The sequence below is a fragment of the Neovison vison genome, chromosome 8 (genome assembly GCF_020171115.1).
Source record: "Neovison vison isolate M4711 chromosome 8, ASM_NN_V1, whole genome shotgun sequence".
NCBI classification, from domain to species: Eukaryota; Metazoa; Chordata; class Mammalia; order Carnivora; family Mustelidae; genus Neogale; species Neogale vison.
In genome coordinates, this window is record NC_058098.1 from 142,620,797 (window position 1) to 142,636,557 (window position 15,761).

The following is a 15,761-nucleotide window of genomic DNA, read 5'->3' on the forward strand; positions in this document are numbered from 1 at the left end:
TTTAGTCTTCTGTGCGTGCCCTCCCCAGCCCGGATTCGCCTGGACCATCCCGAAGGCCCCGAGGGGAGGTGGCGGAGTGTTCGGTGAGCGCGACAAGCCCTTGCCGCCAGCAGAAGCTTCCAGAACTTACAGTCTTTTGAGGCCTGGGAACAGGCTAGCCTCCTACATAATGAATAAAGACCACAGGTTCTTCCTAAAAACAGAGATGTTCTCAACAAAGAGTCTGAAACAAGGGGAAAAAGAAGCTGAGCCTTGATGTGCTACGACGAAAAGGATTATTTTCTCTCGAAACGGCCGTTTGGGTTGTTGCCTGCAGTGCGGTCCGTGCGGAAACCCCACACTTCCGCCTGTCGTCATTTCTCTGGGTAGTTCTTGTGAGGACGACAACCAAATCAAGTTCTGGTTTTTAAAGTTGAGTCTCGGACAATTCCAGTATACATAAGGTCTCGGTCATTCACAGCCTCGCCTGTCGCTGAGACACGGTGCACGTCCGGCGTCTGAAAGGCTCCAGGCTGGGACCGGCCGCCCCAGAGCACCGGATTCACGCTCAACCGCCCGTCTGTCTCCTCTGGTGGGACCGGAGATGAGCCCTTGTGTCCTGGGGTCTTTCCTGTCTGACCCCCCGGGGTCACAACTGAGCCCCTCGCCGGGGAGGACACCTCGAACCCACACTCCGTCCTCCGTTGTCTCCTCCGCACGCCCTGCGCCGCTGCAGACCCACCAGACCCGCCGCGATCGCTTACCCTCCTCTGGTTTGTCACGCGCGAAGACCTTCCGAGGGTCTAGAGAAAAACACTGACATCCCCAGAAAGCGCAGCGTTCTGGGAAATGCAAACTTAAACACGACCTTGGGAAGAAGAGCGCCGTTTGCTGTAACACGTGGAGAAGAAACGCGCGGGACCCGGCAGTGAAGACGGGCCCCGTCCCCTCTGCCCCTCCCTCCTCTTGTTGGCTTGACACCCACACCCAGCGGCCAAATCGGGGCTCTCCCGAAAGGAAGTCTGTGTGTCCAGAGTCTCCTTCCTCACCCCAGTCCCGCTCGGACCCCGGCGGCAGCGGGCGAGGAGGCAGGCGGCTGAGCGGCCGATGTCTTCGACGCGACCCCGCGGTCTGTGAGGGCGACACCTGGTGAGTCAGACTCACGACCGTGAGGAACGTCTTCAAGGAGGAGAAGACAAGCCAGGGGCTTCTCCTACAGACGTTTTTAATAACAGGGGCTTTATCCAAAGTGCACAAGAGGCTTAAAACAAGTCTAAGAAAACAAACAACCCAATTTAAAAATGGGCAAGAGCTCTGAACACAAGCCTCGCCAGAGAAGCTACAAGGCTGGCAAAGAAGCCATGAGGAGACGCGTGCGTCCCACGCCTCAGGGACACGCGGATCAAACCACAGGCGACACCACCGCACGGCCATGAGGAGGGCCGCGGTCTGGGACCCTGACGCCAGGCGCCGGCGAGGACGTGGGCCGTGGGGACGCTCTGTCCTCGCCCGTGCGGAGGCGGACGGCCGCGGGCGGTTTCAGACTGACCCGAACGTGCTCTCACCAGCGGCCCGGCCGTCACACCCCTTGACGTCCAGCGAAGGGGCCGAGACCTCACGACCCCACTCAAGCCTGCACACGGGTGTTTCGGCAGCTTTGTTCACGGCTGCCCAAGCTGGGCGCAGGCCCGACGGCCCCGCAGGGGACGGATACACACACCGTGGTCCTTCCGGACGGCGACCTCATTCTGCACGAAGCGTGAATGAGCTCCAGGCCAGGAGAAGGCACGGAGGAAGCTTCACGGCACATCTCTGCGTGGGAGGAGGTCACAGCCGTGACGATCCCTGCGGAAGCAGCACACCTTCCACAGACAGTGGCCGGAGCCGTGGCTGCCGCGTGCGGGGCGCTGCCTGTCGGCGCACGGGGGACAGGGGCCGAGCACACGCAGATGGTAAGTCAAGGGCCGGAGGCAGACGTTCCAGGGCAGAGGCCGCGTCGGACGCCCGCGGTCTGGGGCCTCGTCTCCGTGCTGAGCCGCGGTCTGTGGGCTCCCGACGCCGTGCCCGGTGGAGCGGGAGATTCGGGGCAGTGGGAGGGTCCCACGACCCGGCGGGCTCTCCCCACACACAGGCTTCTCCTCCGAGTCTCGGGAGCCGCGCCGGGCCTCAGCCCAGACGAGGAGCCGGCAACCCCCTAACACTAACCCTGCAAGCCCCGCCTTCGATTATGTCACACACACACCCCCCGTGGAAACTGAACTCGGAGGGCCGAGCTGGCCTCTGACCTGCACGGGTGAGCGCCTCACACGCTGGTACAGGTGATGAGCTCCCCGTGCCTCTCAGCCCCGGGCCGGCCCGTTCTTCCCACAGCAGCCTCACTGTCCCCTCCGTTTTCCATCACCTTTAAGTCTAATCTTCAAAAAACGTCCCAGAAACGAGCAAATATGTTATAATGAAGTGTGTTCATGAACTCACGGGGTCCAGGGCCTGGGCACGCATGCACACGGCAGGGGCCGGGGGTTCCGAGTGTGGTGGACGGGGACCCGCTGCTGGTTTTCCTGTGTGTGTGTGTGTGTGTGTGTGCGCGCGCGCACGCGTTTCGTCGGCTCCTGGAGAGGTAAAAATGAACTTTGCGACATCCTCTGGACGTGGCTGGCTCAGCTCGGACGGAGACAGGAATCGGGCTCTCCCTGGCCCGTTGCCGCAGATCAGGGAGTGCGTCTCAGCCAGGAGCAGAGAGCGGTCTTCTGTGCCTTCTGCGGCGACCACACTTCCCCTCAGCCAGCTCCCGGCCTCCGAGGCTCCCAAGGCTCCGCTCTGGGGCCCTCGTGCCCTCTGCAGCTGTCAGAGAAAAGACGCGCCCCCTCCCCTGAGAAGAACAGTTTTGCAGAACCGAGGAGAGGTGGAGCGTCCACACTTCGGCGTTTCTGTCTCCCAGCTTGGGGGACGGGGGCTGCCGAGTAAACGGCCGCTCCGGTGAGCTCTTCCCTCGTGCGTCCTTCTCTCCGCCGGGCCCCTGTCTGAGCCGACGCCTGCGGGTGTCCCGGTGTGCGTGACTCTCGTGACCCGGTCCACACCATGTCCCCCGTCACCAGCGCGCTTCACGTACGAGCGCTTTGGGGAAACCCACCGGGTCCCGTGTCTCCCGGCCCTGACTGCGGCCTGACTAAGTGACCGTTCGTACAGTTTTTTCTCAAGGAAAAACAAATTCAGAAAAACCCAGCGATGCGGCGGACGCTGTCTCTCTAAGTCCTGAGAGCGAGACGTCAAAACCAACCCGCCCTGCCCCAGAGACGCCCTCCGTCCTGGTCTCGCTTCCCGTAAGACCCTCCAGAGCCTTGGGGACTCTCTGAGGGTCTCCGGAAAGCGGCCTTTCGAGCCGGCTCTCGTGCAGGACACGGCGGTGCTCACGCCGGCGACCAGCGCGGCCTGCACAGGTTGGAGCCGGGAGCCCGGCAGGACTCGGAGCAGGCGCCCTCACCCAGAGTCGGCCTCAAAAAACACCTCGTTTTCAGGAGCACATTTTACAGTTGCTGCGCGCTCGTGTGTGGAATTCCGCGGCAGCCGCGCCCAGCAGTTTTCCGGCCCGAAGTGTGTATTTTAACTTGCTGTCAAAGAGATGTCGCCTCACGGGCAGGGCGGGGCGTGGGAGACCCGGGAGCTCCGGAAGGCTCTCCCGGCCCGCGGACACGGAACCCGGCCGGTCCGTGTCTGTGTGCCCGCCCTCTGTGGTCCTCAGGGTCTCCGTGATTCTGCCCGGTCGAGATCTCGGGGGGCACGAACCCCCACAGCCAGCCACACACCCCCCGACGGCCGCAGGAAGACGTGCCCTTTCCTCACACGGCCCCAGAGCAGACGAGCAGCGGCAAGAAGCAAGGGAAGTGGGGATTCGGGCTGAGGCTCACGCTGAGAAAAGACAAATCCCACGTGTCCACTAAATATATTTCGAAACCGTGAACGTTTACAATATTACACACCAGTTACGTTTCCAGAGATCCTTGGATAAATGCTTACGTGGCAAATGTAAATCATCTGAATTTACTATTTTTCTAACATTGCCGTTTTCACAATCAAACGCACTTAACTTCACTCAGCATTGACTGAGCCTACGTCGGACGGGCCGCTCTGCTCTGACCTTTCCGACCTCACGATCTCCTCGCAGGGCGGACGTAAAGAGCCGCGCTTAGTCACGGTCACCGGTAACAGGAGTTCGTGGAAGCAAACGGAGCAAACCACAAACCCTTAACATTAGCCAGAATCTATGTAAAATAAATAAGTAAAACTGAAAAGGAGTAAGTGCTTTGAACGGATTTATTGTCACTGGTTGTCACCCTTCCCCAGGACGCACGCGGCAGCAGCAGCCGTGCCCGCTGGCGTGCAGCCCGGGAAGGTTTCGGCCCTTCGTGGCCTGGGCGGGCACCACAGCAACACGGGAATCTGTCAAAGTTCTAAACTCTTAACAAAGGCCAAAACCCCAAACTGGACATTTTTGCCTTACACGTGTCGTTGATTTCAATACGTAACATTAGAAATGGGCTCTTAAGAGCCCGTACAGCACTAAAGAGGAATGACGTATGCGCATATTCACAGAAACACAAAAGGTCAACAGTCATTTGACGACTGTCAGCCTTGCTGGAAGTGAGACCGAAGACAAGGGGAGTCCAGTGATGAGGTGAAACCTGAGCTCACAGGAAAGCGTCTTTGATGTCGCCTCAAGTAGATGAAACGCGTGCGGACACTCCCTGAAGCCTGACTTAACGGTACGTATCAACTGTGATAAAACCGTTACATGTTTTGACTTCATTTCACTTGTAGGATTTATTCCACGTCGGTTATTTTTTAATTCAATGAGCGAACATATGGCACAGCATTGCTGTCTGGTGTCGTGTTCAGTGATTCTTTAGTGCATATAACACCCAGCGCTCATCACGGCACGGGCCCCTTATACCCACCACCAAGCTCACCGGCGCCCACCCCTGCCCTCCGTAACCCTCAGTCTGTCTCCCGCAGTCGGAGCCTCTCATGGTTTGTCTCTCTGATTTCTTCCCATCCAGTGTTCCCTCCCTCCCCCCTGTGGTCCTCTGTGCTATTCCTTCTGCCCCACACCCGAGTGAGACCGCAGGGAAATTGTCTTCGACTAACTTACTTCACTCGGCATCGTCCGCTCCAGTTCCATCCACGCCCGGGCAGATGGCGGGCGTTCTTTCTGACGGGTCCGTGGTGCTCCGTTGTGCAGATGGAGCGCGTCTTATCCATGCGTCTGTTGAAGGGCAGCTCGGCTCCTTCCACAGTTTGCTATTGCCCAGGTCAATAATTAACACGTAAAGGTATGCCTCTGAAGTCAGAGATTTTTGTGTTGTTAACCTTAGGAAAACAAGGAGAAAAACTCTGAATCCCCAGTGCCAGTAACTGGTTAAACCAACTGAATGTACATGGCTCGGCTACTGTGTAGTCATTGAAAATGATGCCGTATGTTGAAATAGGACTGATAAAAGGAACTGAAAAAACACTTTATACTGTTTTTTTAAAATATTTTATTTATTTATTTGACAGACAGAGAGCACAAGTAGGCAGAGAGGCAGGCAGAGAGAGAGAGAGGCAGAAGCAAGCTCCCCGCTGAGCAGAGAGCCCGATGCGGGGCTGGATCCCAGGACCCTGAGATCATGACCTGAGCCGAAGGCAGCGGCTTAACCCACTGAGCCACCCAGGCGCCCTTTATACTGTTTTTTAATAGGAAATTGACTTTCAGGAGAAACATAGGGGCATCAAATAGACCCATGATCGTTTCCTTGTTTGGAACACACCGGAGACTCTGTGAGAGGGGCAGACCTAGGCGGGCTGGAGTCCCCCCACCCAAGGGTGATGACCGTGAGCAAACCTCGCAAGTGGCCGGCAGGGCTCAGGCCCAGGGGGACCCGCCCAGTCTCTCAGGGACGGATGAAGTCCACAGGAGACCACGGCCAGAGCTGGCTGGGAGAGAAAACAGCAAAACAGAGTTAAGAGGGTCTGCCTGCTGCCTCGGCTTCCTGGGCTGCGGTCATGCAGGGGCACAGGTGGGGACCGTCAAGTCACCTTCTGTGTCTGGGGATGATCTGGCTCACACTGGAGCAAGAGCCCCAAATGCCATCACCAGACCATCTCTGAACCAGGGCTGGAGGCCGAAGGGGTCAGTGCCGGGCGCGAGGCTGAGGAGGCAAAAAGGAAATTACAAAGGGAAGCCAAGACCATGGACAAAAACGCACCATCATGGGCAGAGTCAACAGATGGAGACTGAAGGTTCTCGGGTCCTATGCACCCGGGACAGGGGCTCCGACAAGCTGCAGAGGCACCAGGAAGGGGGATAGGAATCACGGAGGAAATATGAGCTGAACGAGACGGACAGTGGAGACAGAGGCATCGTCGGGCATTCCAGAAGCACGGACCGGCCAGAACCAGCGCAGGGGCGCCAGGCGGGCAGAAGTGCAGGGACTCTGCGTCTCCCCTTGGCCAGCGAGGCTCTCCGGGAGTTGCTCCCCCTGGCTCAGTGTCCACGGTGTGTGCATGGAGACCGGGGTCCCTCCTGGGCTACCAGCCAGAGCTTTCCAACGACGCTCTCGAGAGAACAGCTGCCACTTACCCCAGGGTGAAGGCCGCGCGTCCATCCGAGAACCAACGCAGACGGGCCACGATGGACCCCAAGCATCACGCACACTTGGAGACAGGAGCCAGCAGGCCAGGCTGGCCAGAGGCCACAGCAGGGCTGAGGAGGACAGAAGGTGCTCCTGCTTCTCCACCAAGGCCCCTGGAGCGTCCTGCGGCCCACGAGCGGCCCAGCGCTGGGCATCACATGTAAGTGTTTGCTGAGGTCATTACTCAGGGGGGTGCCCGGCGGGCTCAGTCGGTTCCACTCAGGTCGTGACCTCAGGGTCAGGAGATCGAGCCCTGCATCAGGCGTGGAACCTGCCTGGGAGTGTCTCTTTAATAAACGATAGTTCTTATTATATTTTATATTCGTTTTATTAATAAACATTAACTTATTCTTTATTATATATTATTATTTATTATAATAAAAAACACAGCTCTTTTAAAAAGACCATTTGTCCTTAAGGATTAGTAAGGCTTCTCGCTGCTGCTCATCTTTCCGATAATGAAGCAGGACGGCCTGAAAACGTGTTCTCCAAAACGCAGTCACAGGAGGATGTTCGGAACAGGAAGTACTTTCCCAAGACAGAGCAGCTGTCAAGGGCCCAGCGGGTGACCTGGACCCCCAGAGCTCATTGTCTGTGTTCGGTGTCATTTCCACTGAAATTCTGTATTCTAAATCCCTACTCAATAAATACTCCAAATTAATTTTTTTTGTCTTTGAGTGTTTTGTAAAGGGTGAGAACATGTTAGCATGTCCTGGCAACTTCGTCAAGGAACTAACGCAGGCTTCTCTGCTGCTTTCTTACTCAACACGCGTGCCTGTGCCTGTGCTGGTTTTCTGACAAAACCGAGTTTCTGGGTTGAGGGAGCACCAGGAGCAGGAAGCGGGGGCCCCACCAGCAGAGCCCACGCTCTGGAGCTCCGTGTGCACAGAAGTCGGAGCGAATGGACGGGGGGGAAATGCTACACGTTATTTAATGTCTTTCATTTCACACCCGTCAAGAAACTGAAGGTGCCACAGATTTGGAATATAGTGTATTTTTATCATAAATCTCCTTTTTCTTGTCTTTGTTTATAAATACTTAAACATCTGCTTCACTCGAGCAGGGGACACGCCCTCCGGACCCTCCCCCGCACACAGCCCCGGGCTCCTGGACGGCCGCAGTCTGCACGCTTCCCGCTGCCCAGCCCTCTGCCGACCGTCGGGCTCGCAGGAGCTTCCTTAGCTTGGAAGACCACGGTTCCCACTGAACTCTGGCCGCTGAACGTGAACTGACAGGGAAAAAAGGCGTGTGTGTGTGTGTGTGTGTGTGAAGGCCAAGTACAACGTCCCCTCAACGTTACATACACGAGTGGAAGGCAAAGGGCCCCGGTCCCGTGTCCACAGCGCACAGGTGACAGCGCGGAATCCAGACGGTCCTGCGCTCTGACCCTCCGAATCAGGCCGCGGAGCGGACTCTGCTGGGCCCCTCCCGCCACAGCCAGGGTGACGAGCCGTCCTGCGCCTGCGTCGCATGTGCTCACGCGGTTCCTCCGGGGGCTCCCAGGGGCCACGGCACCCGTCCGCCCCCGAGGGGCGCGTCCACGCACGGGCTGCGGGCACAACGGGCTGGCGGCCGGACTGAACACAGATGGCGCCTTTGAGTCGTCTCCCGTGTTCGATACCGAAGATAACCCACCAGGGCCGAACTGGAAACGCGTCGGGGTAGAAACGCCGGATCTAGCTAGAACGTTCTGTCAGCTCACTTGTAAAACTCAGAATCCACGTTTCTCTACACAATTCCGTGACGGTCCACAAAACGTCCTGTGTCGGGATCTCAACACCTTTCGGCGTCACCTCTGCAGCCGCTGAACGTGAAGTACTTTCATGAGGACATTTTTTTCTTTTTGAAACTTGAAGAATATGTTTCACTTAGAAAGAAAAATCTCCTTAAAGTTTCTTAAAGTTCGCCAACTACTGTTTTTCAAGCCCACGTGAGCAGCCGGCAGCATTCTCTACCGAACACTGTGCACTTCCACACCCGGACCTCTCCTCCCCGGTGGTCCTCCGGCCCCCACCGGACGGAACCCGGAGCACGGACGGCAGACTGGGAAGGGGACTCTGTAAGGGCAGATCTGTTCCCGTAAAACCCACAGCATGTTCCTGAGCACACGGATTTACTTCTTTAAAAACGAAATTTAGGAAGGAATGTGATTTTGCTACTTGTTATGAAAATCTATCTGTGCCGACACCTGTACTCGTAACGTACTTCCTAAAAATCTCCCCCACAGGCTCATTCTCAGACGTTCCACTGAATCGAGGCCTTCGAGCCACAGCTCCCGTAGCGACTGTGAGAACCCAAGGGGCCCCGAGTTCCCTCTGTCCAAGGATGACTGTGTGGGGCTCGCGGAAGCCTCGCCCCCGGGACTTGGCTCCCCGTGCTCGGAGGCACGCGTCTTCTCAGGACCTTGCTGCCGGGGCCTCGAGTACAGCGGCTCTGGCCAGGGCTCCCCACCTCGGCGCCACTAAGGTTCCGAACCGCACCCTCCCCAGCACAGACATCGCAGCAAGCAGGAGCATCCCTGGGCTCCAGCCCTCCAGGGACGACCCAGAATGTCACGGACTCGGCCACATGCCGCATGGGAGGGCCGCCGGTGGCCATGGCCCAGGAAGTAGAGCGTGACGGTGCCTACACAGGACAGCACGGTGTAGCACTTGGTTCCAGGTTTTCATGCTGCCTGAAGGCTCTGGAACTACGGCCAATCACACGAGCGACAGCAACGGCTCAGCGGACGGGGCTCGCTGCAGACCCCACCGACGGACACTGTAGCCGGGAAGGGAGCAAACCGTACACAGACCCAGGCTGAACACACACCCACACGGACGGCAGCGTCGGCGGCGTTTATTTAAAAGGCAACGGGAGGTGCGCTCTGGGGCGCGGACCCTCCGTGCAGACGTGCGGGCCGCCGACAGGGAGGCGCGAGACGACGCCGCGGAGGAACCCGGTGCCCCCGAGAAACCGACACGACTGCCCGCGTCAGTCTTTCTTTTTCCTCCGTCTTCTCTTCTCCTGCAGGGTTTTCAGGTCAGTCATCACATCCAGCGTCTTCCGGACCCACATCACCTGGAAGCGATCGTCGTGAGACGTTAGAGAGGGAAGTGCCCAGAGAACGGGGACCCAGGGCGGCCCGCACGTACCACGATGATCATGGCGTTGAGCAGCAGCGGCGCCGAAAACACTATGGAAATGAACATCCCCCGTGAGTCGAAATACTGGTATTTCGAAAATAACCTGTTTTAGGGAAAAAGAGAAATTACTTGACGTAACAAAACGCCGTTAGTGCCACCCTCTCGCGGAGACCCCTGGAGAGCTCTTGGGTCAACCAAGGCACCACCGCCGGCCCCACAGCCGCAGCCCACCCACCAGCCCCGCCTTGCTGCCCATGACCCCCGTCGGGAGCACACACAGTCGGCCCCACGGCGAAGGTGGCCAGAACCCTTGGCGCCAGGGAGACGGCAGCGGGAGGGACATCGACCGCCCGAGGCTGTCCGGGCAAAGGACGCACTCGCACACTCGGTCTGAGGGCAGACCTGACCCCCCGAGAACGTGTGCTGCGGCAACAGCTCCCGGGCTCCCACGGGCCATCCGGTCACACAGGCTGCATCGTCCCCAAGCTTGTCCGAGGCAGGGACAGCGCCGGCTCTCCGCCTGGGGGAACTCTCGCCCACATGCCACTTTCACATGAAAGGCTCAGGGACACAGGGTTGTCCAAGCTGCCTGCCAGCAGGACCAGTGAATGGCAGAAGCCGGCTGCAGCCGAGCGTCCCTCCATGGCCAGCACGGGCACATGCAGAAGCACTCTGTGCAAAGTCCCAGCAATCCAGGAGCGCAGGGACCGGGGCAGAGGAGCCAGGCGTTGGCCCTGGGGTCGTGGCCATGAACCGGCGAGACGAGCCACACGCAGCTTACGGTACAGGGAAGGTTCGGGTCATGAAGACAGTCAGACACACACGTAGTGGTCGACGCTCCGCAGAGAATGGAAGCAGGGAGGGTGCGGACGTGAGCATGGGCTGCAGAAGGCGCCCGGCGCTCCCCTTCCACGTGGATGAAGCGTGGAGTGGCCAATCCGTGGCCAAGACCCTGCCGTGGCCAGGCTGAGGCCGCCTGCTGTCCGGTCAGGGATGCAGAAGGGCTGGGACCTGGGGAAGCACAGCCCCGCTTGGGAGGTGGCCGCTGTCATCTGTGCAAGGGCAGGGCCCGTGGTGACGGGAGAGAGCCACACTCTTGGTGTGTCCCAGAGGACAAGGGCCTGAGGAAAGCTCTGCACAACGATGAGGTCTCCGGCCTCAGTCACCGGGGGGGGAGGCTGCCAGAGGCGAGTGCCCTGCGGACAGCTCCGGGGTGGGGGGTCTGGGAAAGTGCTACTTTCCTGATGTTCACCAGACGCCCAAGCGATGGTCCGGCAACAAGGCAGAGGTAAACCGGTGCCCTCGGCCCACGGAGGAAACCACAAGGAGCCGGACAGGGGTAGCCCTGAGAAGGGAGGAAACTGGCAGCCGGGCGTCCCGAAACCAGGGAGCCAGTGGCTTCACGGAGGAGAGATCAAGGTCAGGTAACCCGCAGACGGAGTAACTGCGGCTGGGCCGTACGCAGACCACGCTGTCACACACGAGAGCATTTCTGCGATGAGGAGAGGTGCAGGCCCAAGGGGACAGTGACCCCCGTTCAAGTCTCCTCGTGAAGGACCCTGATGGGGGAGACCCAGGAAGCCCTTTCGACAAAGAGAAGCGGGAACCGTCAGGGTGTCTGAGGAGACGCCGGCGGAAGGGGAGAGCCAGGATGCGGGAGGGGGCTGCTGGGGCCACAGCCACACCCCGAAAGCACGGAGCAGGCGGCCAGGCAGAGGGAGGACGAGGTCGTCGGTCCGGTGTCTACCGTGTCCTCATTCCTCGGCTGAGTGAGGAGGCGCGGGGGCCGGAGGGGGAGGGGTGTTAGCCGTCAGCGGAGGCACAGCCGTCTAGGCCGGCCCGGCAACCTCCTGGACACCCGGGTGTGCAGGCTCCACGGGAAGGTCTTCGAATCCTTCCTGCTCAGAGTCTACAACTTTTTCTCTTTTCTTTAAGTTTAAGAGCATAAACACCCCTGCACTTAAAAATGTCAAAAGCACTTTAAGGTCTCAGGTCGAAAAAAGACAGTGGGCCAGACGCGGCCTGTGGAGCATCCCGGACGCCCACGCGAGGGTCCCAGCCAGTGCGCGAGGCCGAGGGTCCCAGACGCAGCCCCGCCGTCAGCACAGCACACACGTGGGGCTATAAGGGGACAGGACCTGACGCCGAGCAGGACGGAAGGAGGGCCGTGACCCTGGACGCGGGGTGACGGAGCTGCCCTGACCGACCACGGCTGCAGGCGTGTGGGGGGCGGAGTGGTCATCCAAAGAAGGCGGCCCCGGGTTTCTGCCAGGATGACGTTCTGTGGCTCGAGAAGACACGGCCGGCCCAGAGAGGGCAGGGGTCTCGCAGCACACCACCCGCCGCTCTGACCACACGCGGCCGAGCTCTCCTAAAACGCCACGGCCTTCATCTGGCAGCAGCCAGAGCTACTTTACGAAAGCCCCGACCTCTCTCACGCTGCCATGCACTGTGCTAAGCGATCTTCAAACCCTCACGTAGCTGACAAGCTGTTCCTCAACCCTAACCCTATCAGTGCAGAGGCCCCTGGTCTGCCCCGGGCCCCGGTGACCCGCCTCCTCCCGTCTCTCTGGCTCCCGTGGTCGGCGTGCGATGCCCCTGTTGGATGAGCCCCTCTGCAGTGTGGTTCCCGACTACGGTCTGGACGAGCGGGCGCTGGCCTACCTCCAGTTCATGGCCGCGACTTCGTTGATATACTCAGCACCATAGACCAAAATCACTGGAAAAGAGAGAAATCACGTGTCGGGACTTGGGTGACTGATTATTCACCGTAACAGAATCATACGTCCTTTTTGCAATGGTTTAACATAAAATATCACAGAAAAGCAAGAATTTGATGGGAAACATAACTTCCGTTTCAGATGACTGTGAGGTCAAATTCAGAGAATTTTTAAATTGTAAAACTTCCCTTTCCCAGAAAAAAGATGAGACGCAGGAAGGCCCCGATGCCCCCATGGACAGCACGAAGCCGCAAGCGCCCAGGGCTGGTGCCTGACAGCCATCGCCCACACGCGACCCCACACTCCCACCCGGCCCGGTCTCGGGTCCCTCCTCCAGAGGCCACGCAGAACGCCCAGGGTTGCGAGACCGAGTGCGTGAAGTGACCTGCTCTCCTCCCTCATGCTCCCCCTGCCAGGGACGCGGGAGAGGTGACTGCGGACACCCGCCCACTGGTCCCGGAGGCCACGGCCCTCCAAGAGCCCCACGGCCGTCCTGAGCCCTGCGGTCAGAAGCAGGCAGTTGCCGCAGTCCTGACGGAGCCTGCGGAACACACGGGGCAGACACCGGCCTCCAGACGACAGGACGCAGTGCACCGTGGCCAGCAGCCGCTGTGAGCACCCAGTGCTTTCGTTTCTCGCAGAAATTAACTCATTAACGTGCAAAATCTCCTGTTCTTGACCCAAATCAGAGATTGCACCAGGCTTTGCAATGTCCCGACTCTTTCCTCCATGAGTGGACCCAAAGCGGCACCAACAGAGCCCCAGAAGAGACGGAGAAGAGCGGAGGAGACGGGCTGAGGCCCAGGAGGCGGCAGCGGAGCACGGCTCCCACCCCCGACAGCGTCCGGGCTCGGCGGAGCCACCCAGGCGCGGAGCGGGCAGTCAGGGAACCTCTCTGTGCTTCACCCACACAAACGCGGCAAACGATGCTGCATGGGACGAATCAGCCTCGGGCTGGTGGGACGGCTCCGGGGTCACAGAACGCGTGTGCACGTGCACAGCAACCCTATCCCTTGTCCCCAGGGGCCAAGTCCGCCCTCTCCTCCCCCACGGAGCTGTTAGGGTCGCAGGCTGTCTCTAACCTGCCAGCGCACCTGGGCAGGCCGTCACCCTCCTCCGAGCCCAGGCCACGATCGCCACAGGGAGTGCGCGTCCGGGGCCCCAGGCCACACAGAGGCTGCGTGGCTACCGCCGCAGGCCCCACACACGCCAGGGTCGGCTCCTGCGCAGCCTGCTCAGGCCCTGCACGGTGCTGCCGGCGGCCCCTCCGTCGGCCGCCGGTAGTCACCGCAGCCGAGAGACGGCAGCCAGGTGCGGGAGGACTTCCTGAACGCTGGCGCTGCCCGCCACGCTCTCTGGGGCCCGGCCGCACTGGACGGCAGCCCTCCGGGGCAGGAAGGCAGCGCGCCCTCGACCCACCCCTCGCCGCACACGGCTGCCTGTGCAACACAGGCTCACCACCTCGCTCCCGTGCTAAGTCAAGCTTCTGCTAAGATGCCGCCGGGCGCGGGCCACATCGTGGGGACCCGCGGCACAGAAGTGCTTCTTGTTGTACTCACCCAGGCACAGGAAGTGTCCGACCTGCAGTCCCTGCCTCTGGGAGGACAGACACGTGAGCAGCAGGCACAGCACGTGGAAGACGGCCAGTCCCAGCAGCCACGGCTCGGTCCAGTCTGTCTGCTGGAAGACACAGCACCAGACCCATCACCTCGCCGTCCTCAGCTCAAGAGGGCCCCGCTTCACGCCTCCTGGGTCAGGCAGGGCAGCGGCCCCTCTGCCAGAGAAGCCGCAGCCGTCCCCACAGGCCTCGGGCAAACCAGAGTTGGGGGAGAGGAAGGGGCCACGCTGCAACCTCCGCCCCAGCCTGGACAGGGAAGCATCACCCATCCATGGCGGCACCTCCCATCGGAGGCCCCTGGCTTTCCCTGCGTATGAACAGAGCCGCGTCTGTGGGTTTCTGAGGACTTGAGCGGGCGAGTGTCTCATTCAGGGGGCCCTGGTGCCCCAAGACTCGAAACGAGACCTACTCTGGACACCCTCGGACTCACACTTCGGGGCTTGGGAGGTCGGAGGCGTCCCAATTCCCCGACGGCATCTTCTCCAAGCTTTCTGGCAACCTTCCCAGCAGTGCCAAGATGGGGGTTTCCTCAACGTCCCCACGGGCCGGTCCACACCCGGAGACGGGCCGGTCCACACTCGGAGTCGGGCCGCACCCCTGCGGGGTCCGATGCCCCCACCCAGATGCCCGGATCTCCTTCCAGGGGCTCGGTGCCCCCACAACGCCAGACCCCCCGACGCAAGCGCACACGCATGCCCTGCCCTGCCCTCTGTCCAGCCGACCAGGCCGGACCTGCCTCCGGTCCCGCAGCGCCCTCGGGACTCTAAGTGTCCCGGGCCGCTCCGCACGGAACACTGGCCACGACCACCGGTTCCCCACCATCGCGCGGAGGGGCCCGAAGAGAAAGGCGGAGCAGAGGGCGGCGACCAGGCGAGGGCAGCGTCCGCAGGTCACACCGCCCGCCAACCCCACCCGCGTCGGTCCACAGCGCCCGGACCCGCCCCGGCACGTCCCGCCCACGAGCGCCCCGCCCACCGCCGGGCACCGCCCCTAGAGTCCCGCCCACCGCCGAGCCCCGCCCCGGAAGAGCCCGCCCACCAAGAAGCCCCGCCCACCAAGAAGCCCCGCCCCGTCCCCTTCGGCGGTAGTCGGTGTGGACAGCGGATGCGGTCAAGCCCCGAGTGGTCCCAAGTACCATCGCCCGAACTGATGGTCAAGAAGGCAGCAAGTTACCGTGATCACGGCAGGAATGCTGACGGGGAAAGAGCTGACTGAGAAGGCGGAGGGCATCGTGCCCGGAAAAGCCCACCCTGACCACCGCCGTCTCGCGGTCCCCGCCCCAGTCGGATCGCGCCGGGAACGCCTCCGGCGTCTCCTCTCGCGGGATTTCCACTTGTCGCGAAGCCCGCCCGCTCCCAGACATCTCGCGATATCTCCCTGTGGGCCTGGCACGGCGTCCACATCTCGCGGTTTTCTGCGGCTTTAAAACGTGCAATCAGGGCCCCGAGGGTGGGCTTCCGGGTGCGCTGCGGCCCGGGCCGGGGGCAGCGGCGGAGCGGGTGTCCCGCCCTAGCCGGCGGCGCGCTGCAGGGCGTGGGGCAGCTGGGCATCCCTGCCAGCGTCCGACCCCAACCCGGGGGACCGAGGGGGACAGCGACGCGCTCCCGGGCCACGCAGGGTCTGGGAGGGTCCGTCTGGCAAATACCCGTGG

At 60.8% G+C, this 15,761-nt stretch overlaps 1 protein-coding gene across 3 annotated transcripts; it reads right to left on the bottom strand.

Annotated features, from left to right (window-relative positions):
* Positions 1-9,469: 9,469 nt before the first annotated feature.
* TMEM18 (transmembrane protein 18) lies at positions 9,470-15,386 on the bottom strand. Of its 3 annotated transcripts, none has more exons than XM_044262147.1 (5): positions 15,284-15,386; positions 14,052-14,169; positions 12,437-12,491; positions 9,782-9,875; positions 9,470-9,707 (listed from the first exon to the last, which is right to left on the bottom strand). In XM_044262147.1, exons 1-5 carry the CDS (start codon positions 15,338-15,340, stop codon positions 9,621-9,623), a joined length of 411 nt encoding a protein of 136 aa, XP_044118082.1. In that variant the 5' UTR covers positions 15,341-15,386; the 3' UTR covers positions 9,470-9,620. The 3 variants fall into 3 exon arrangements, with proteins under 3 accessions (XP_044118082.1, XP_044118081.1, XP_044118083.1); XM_044262146.1 differs by having other exon boundaries at positions 14,052-14,172; XM_044262148.1 differs by lacking the exon at positions 15,284-15,386 and adding an exon at positions 14,843-14,947 and having other exon boundaries at positions 14,052-14,172.
* Positions 15,387-15,761: the final 375 nt, after the last annotated feature.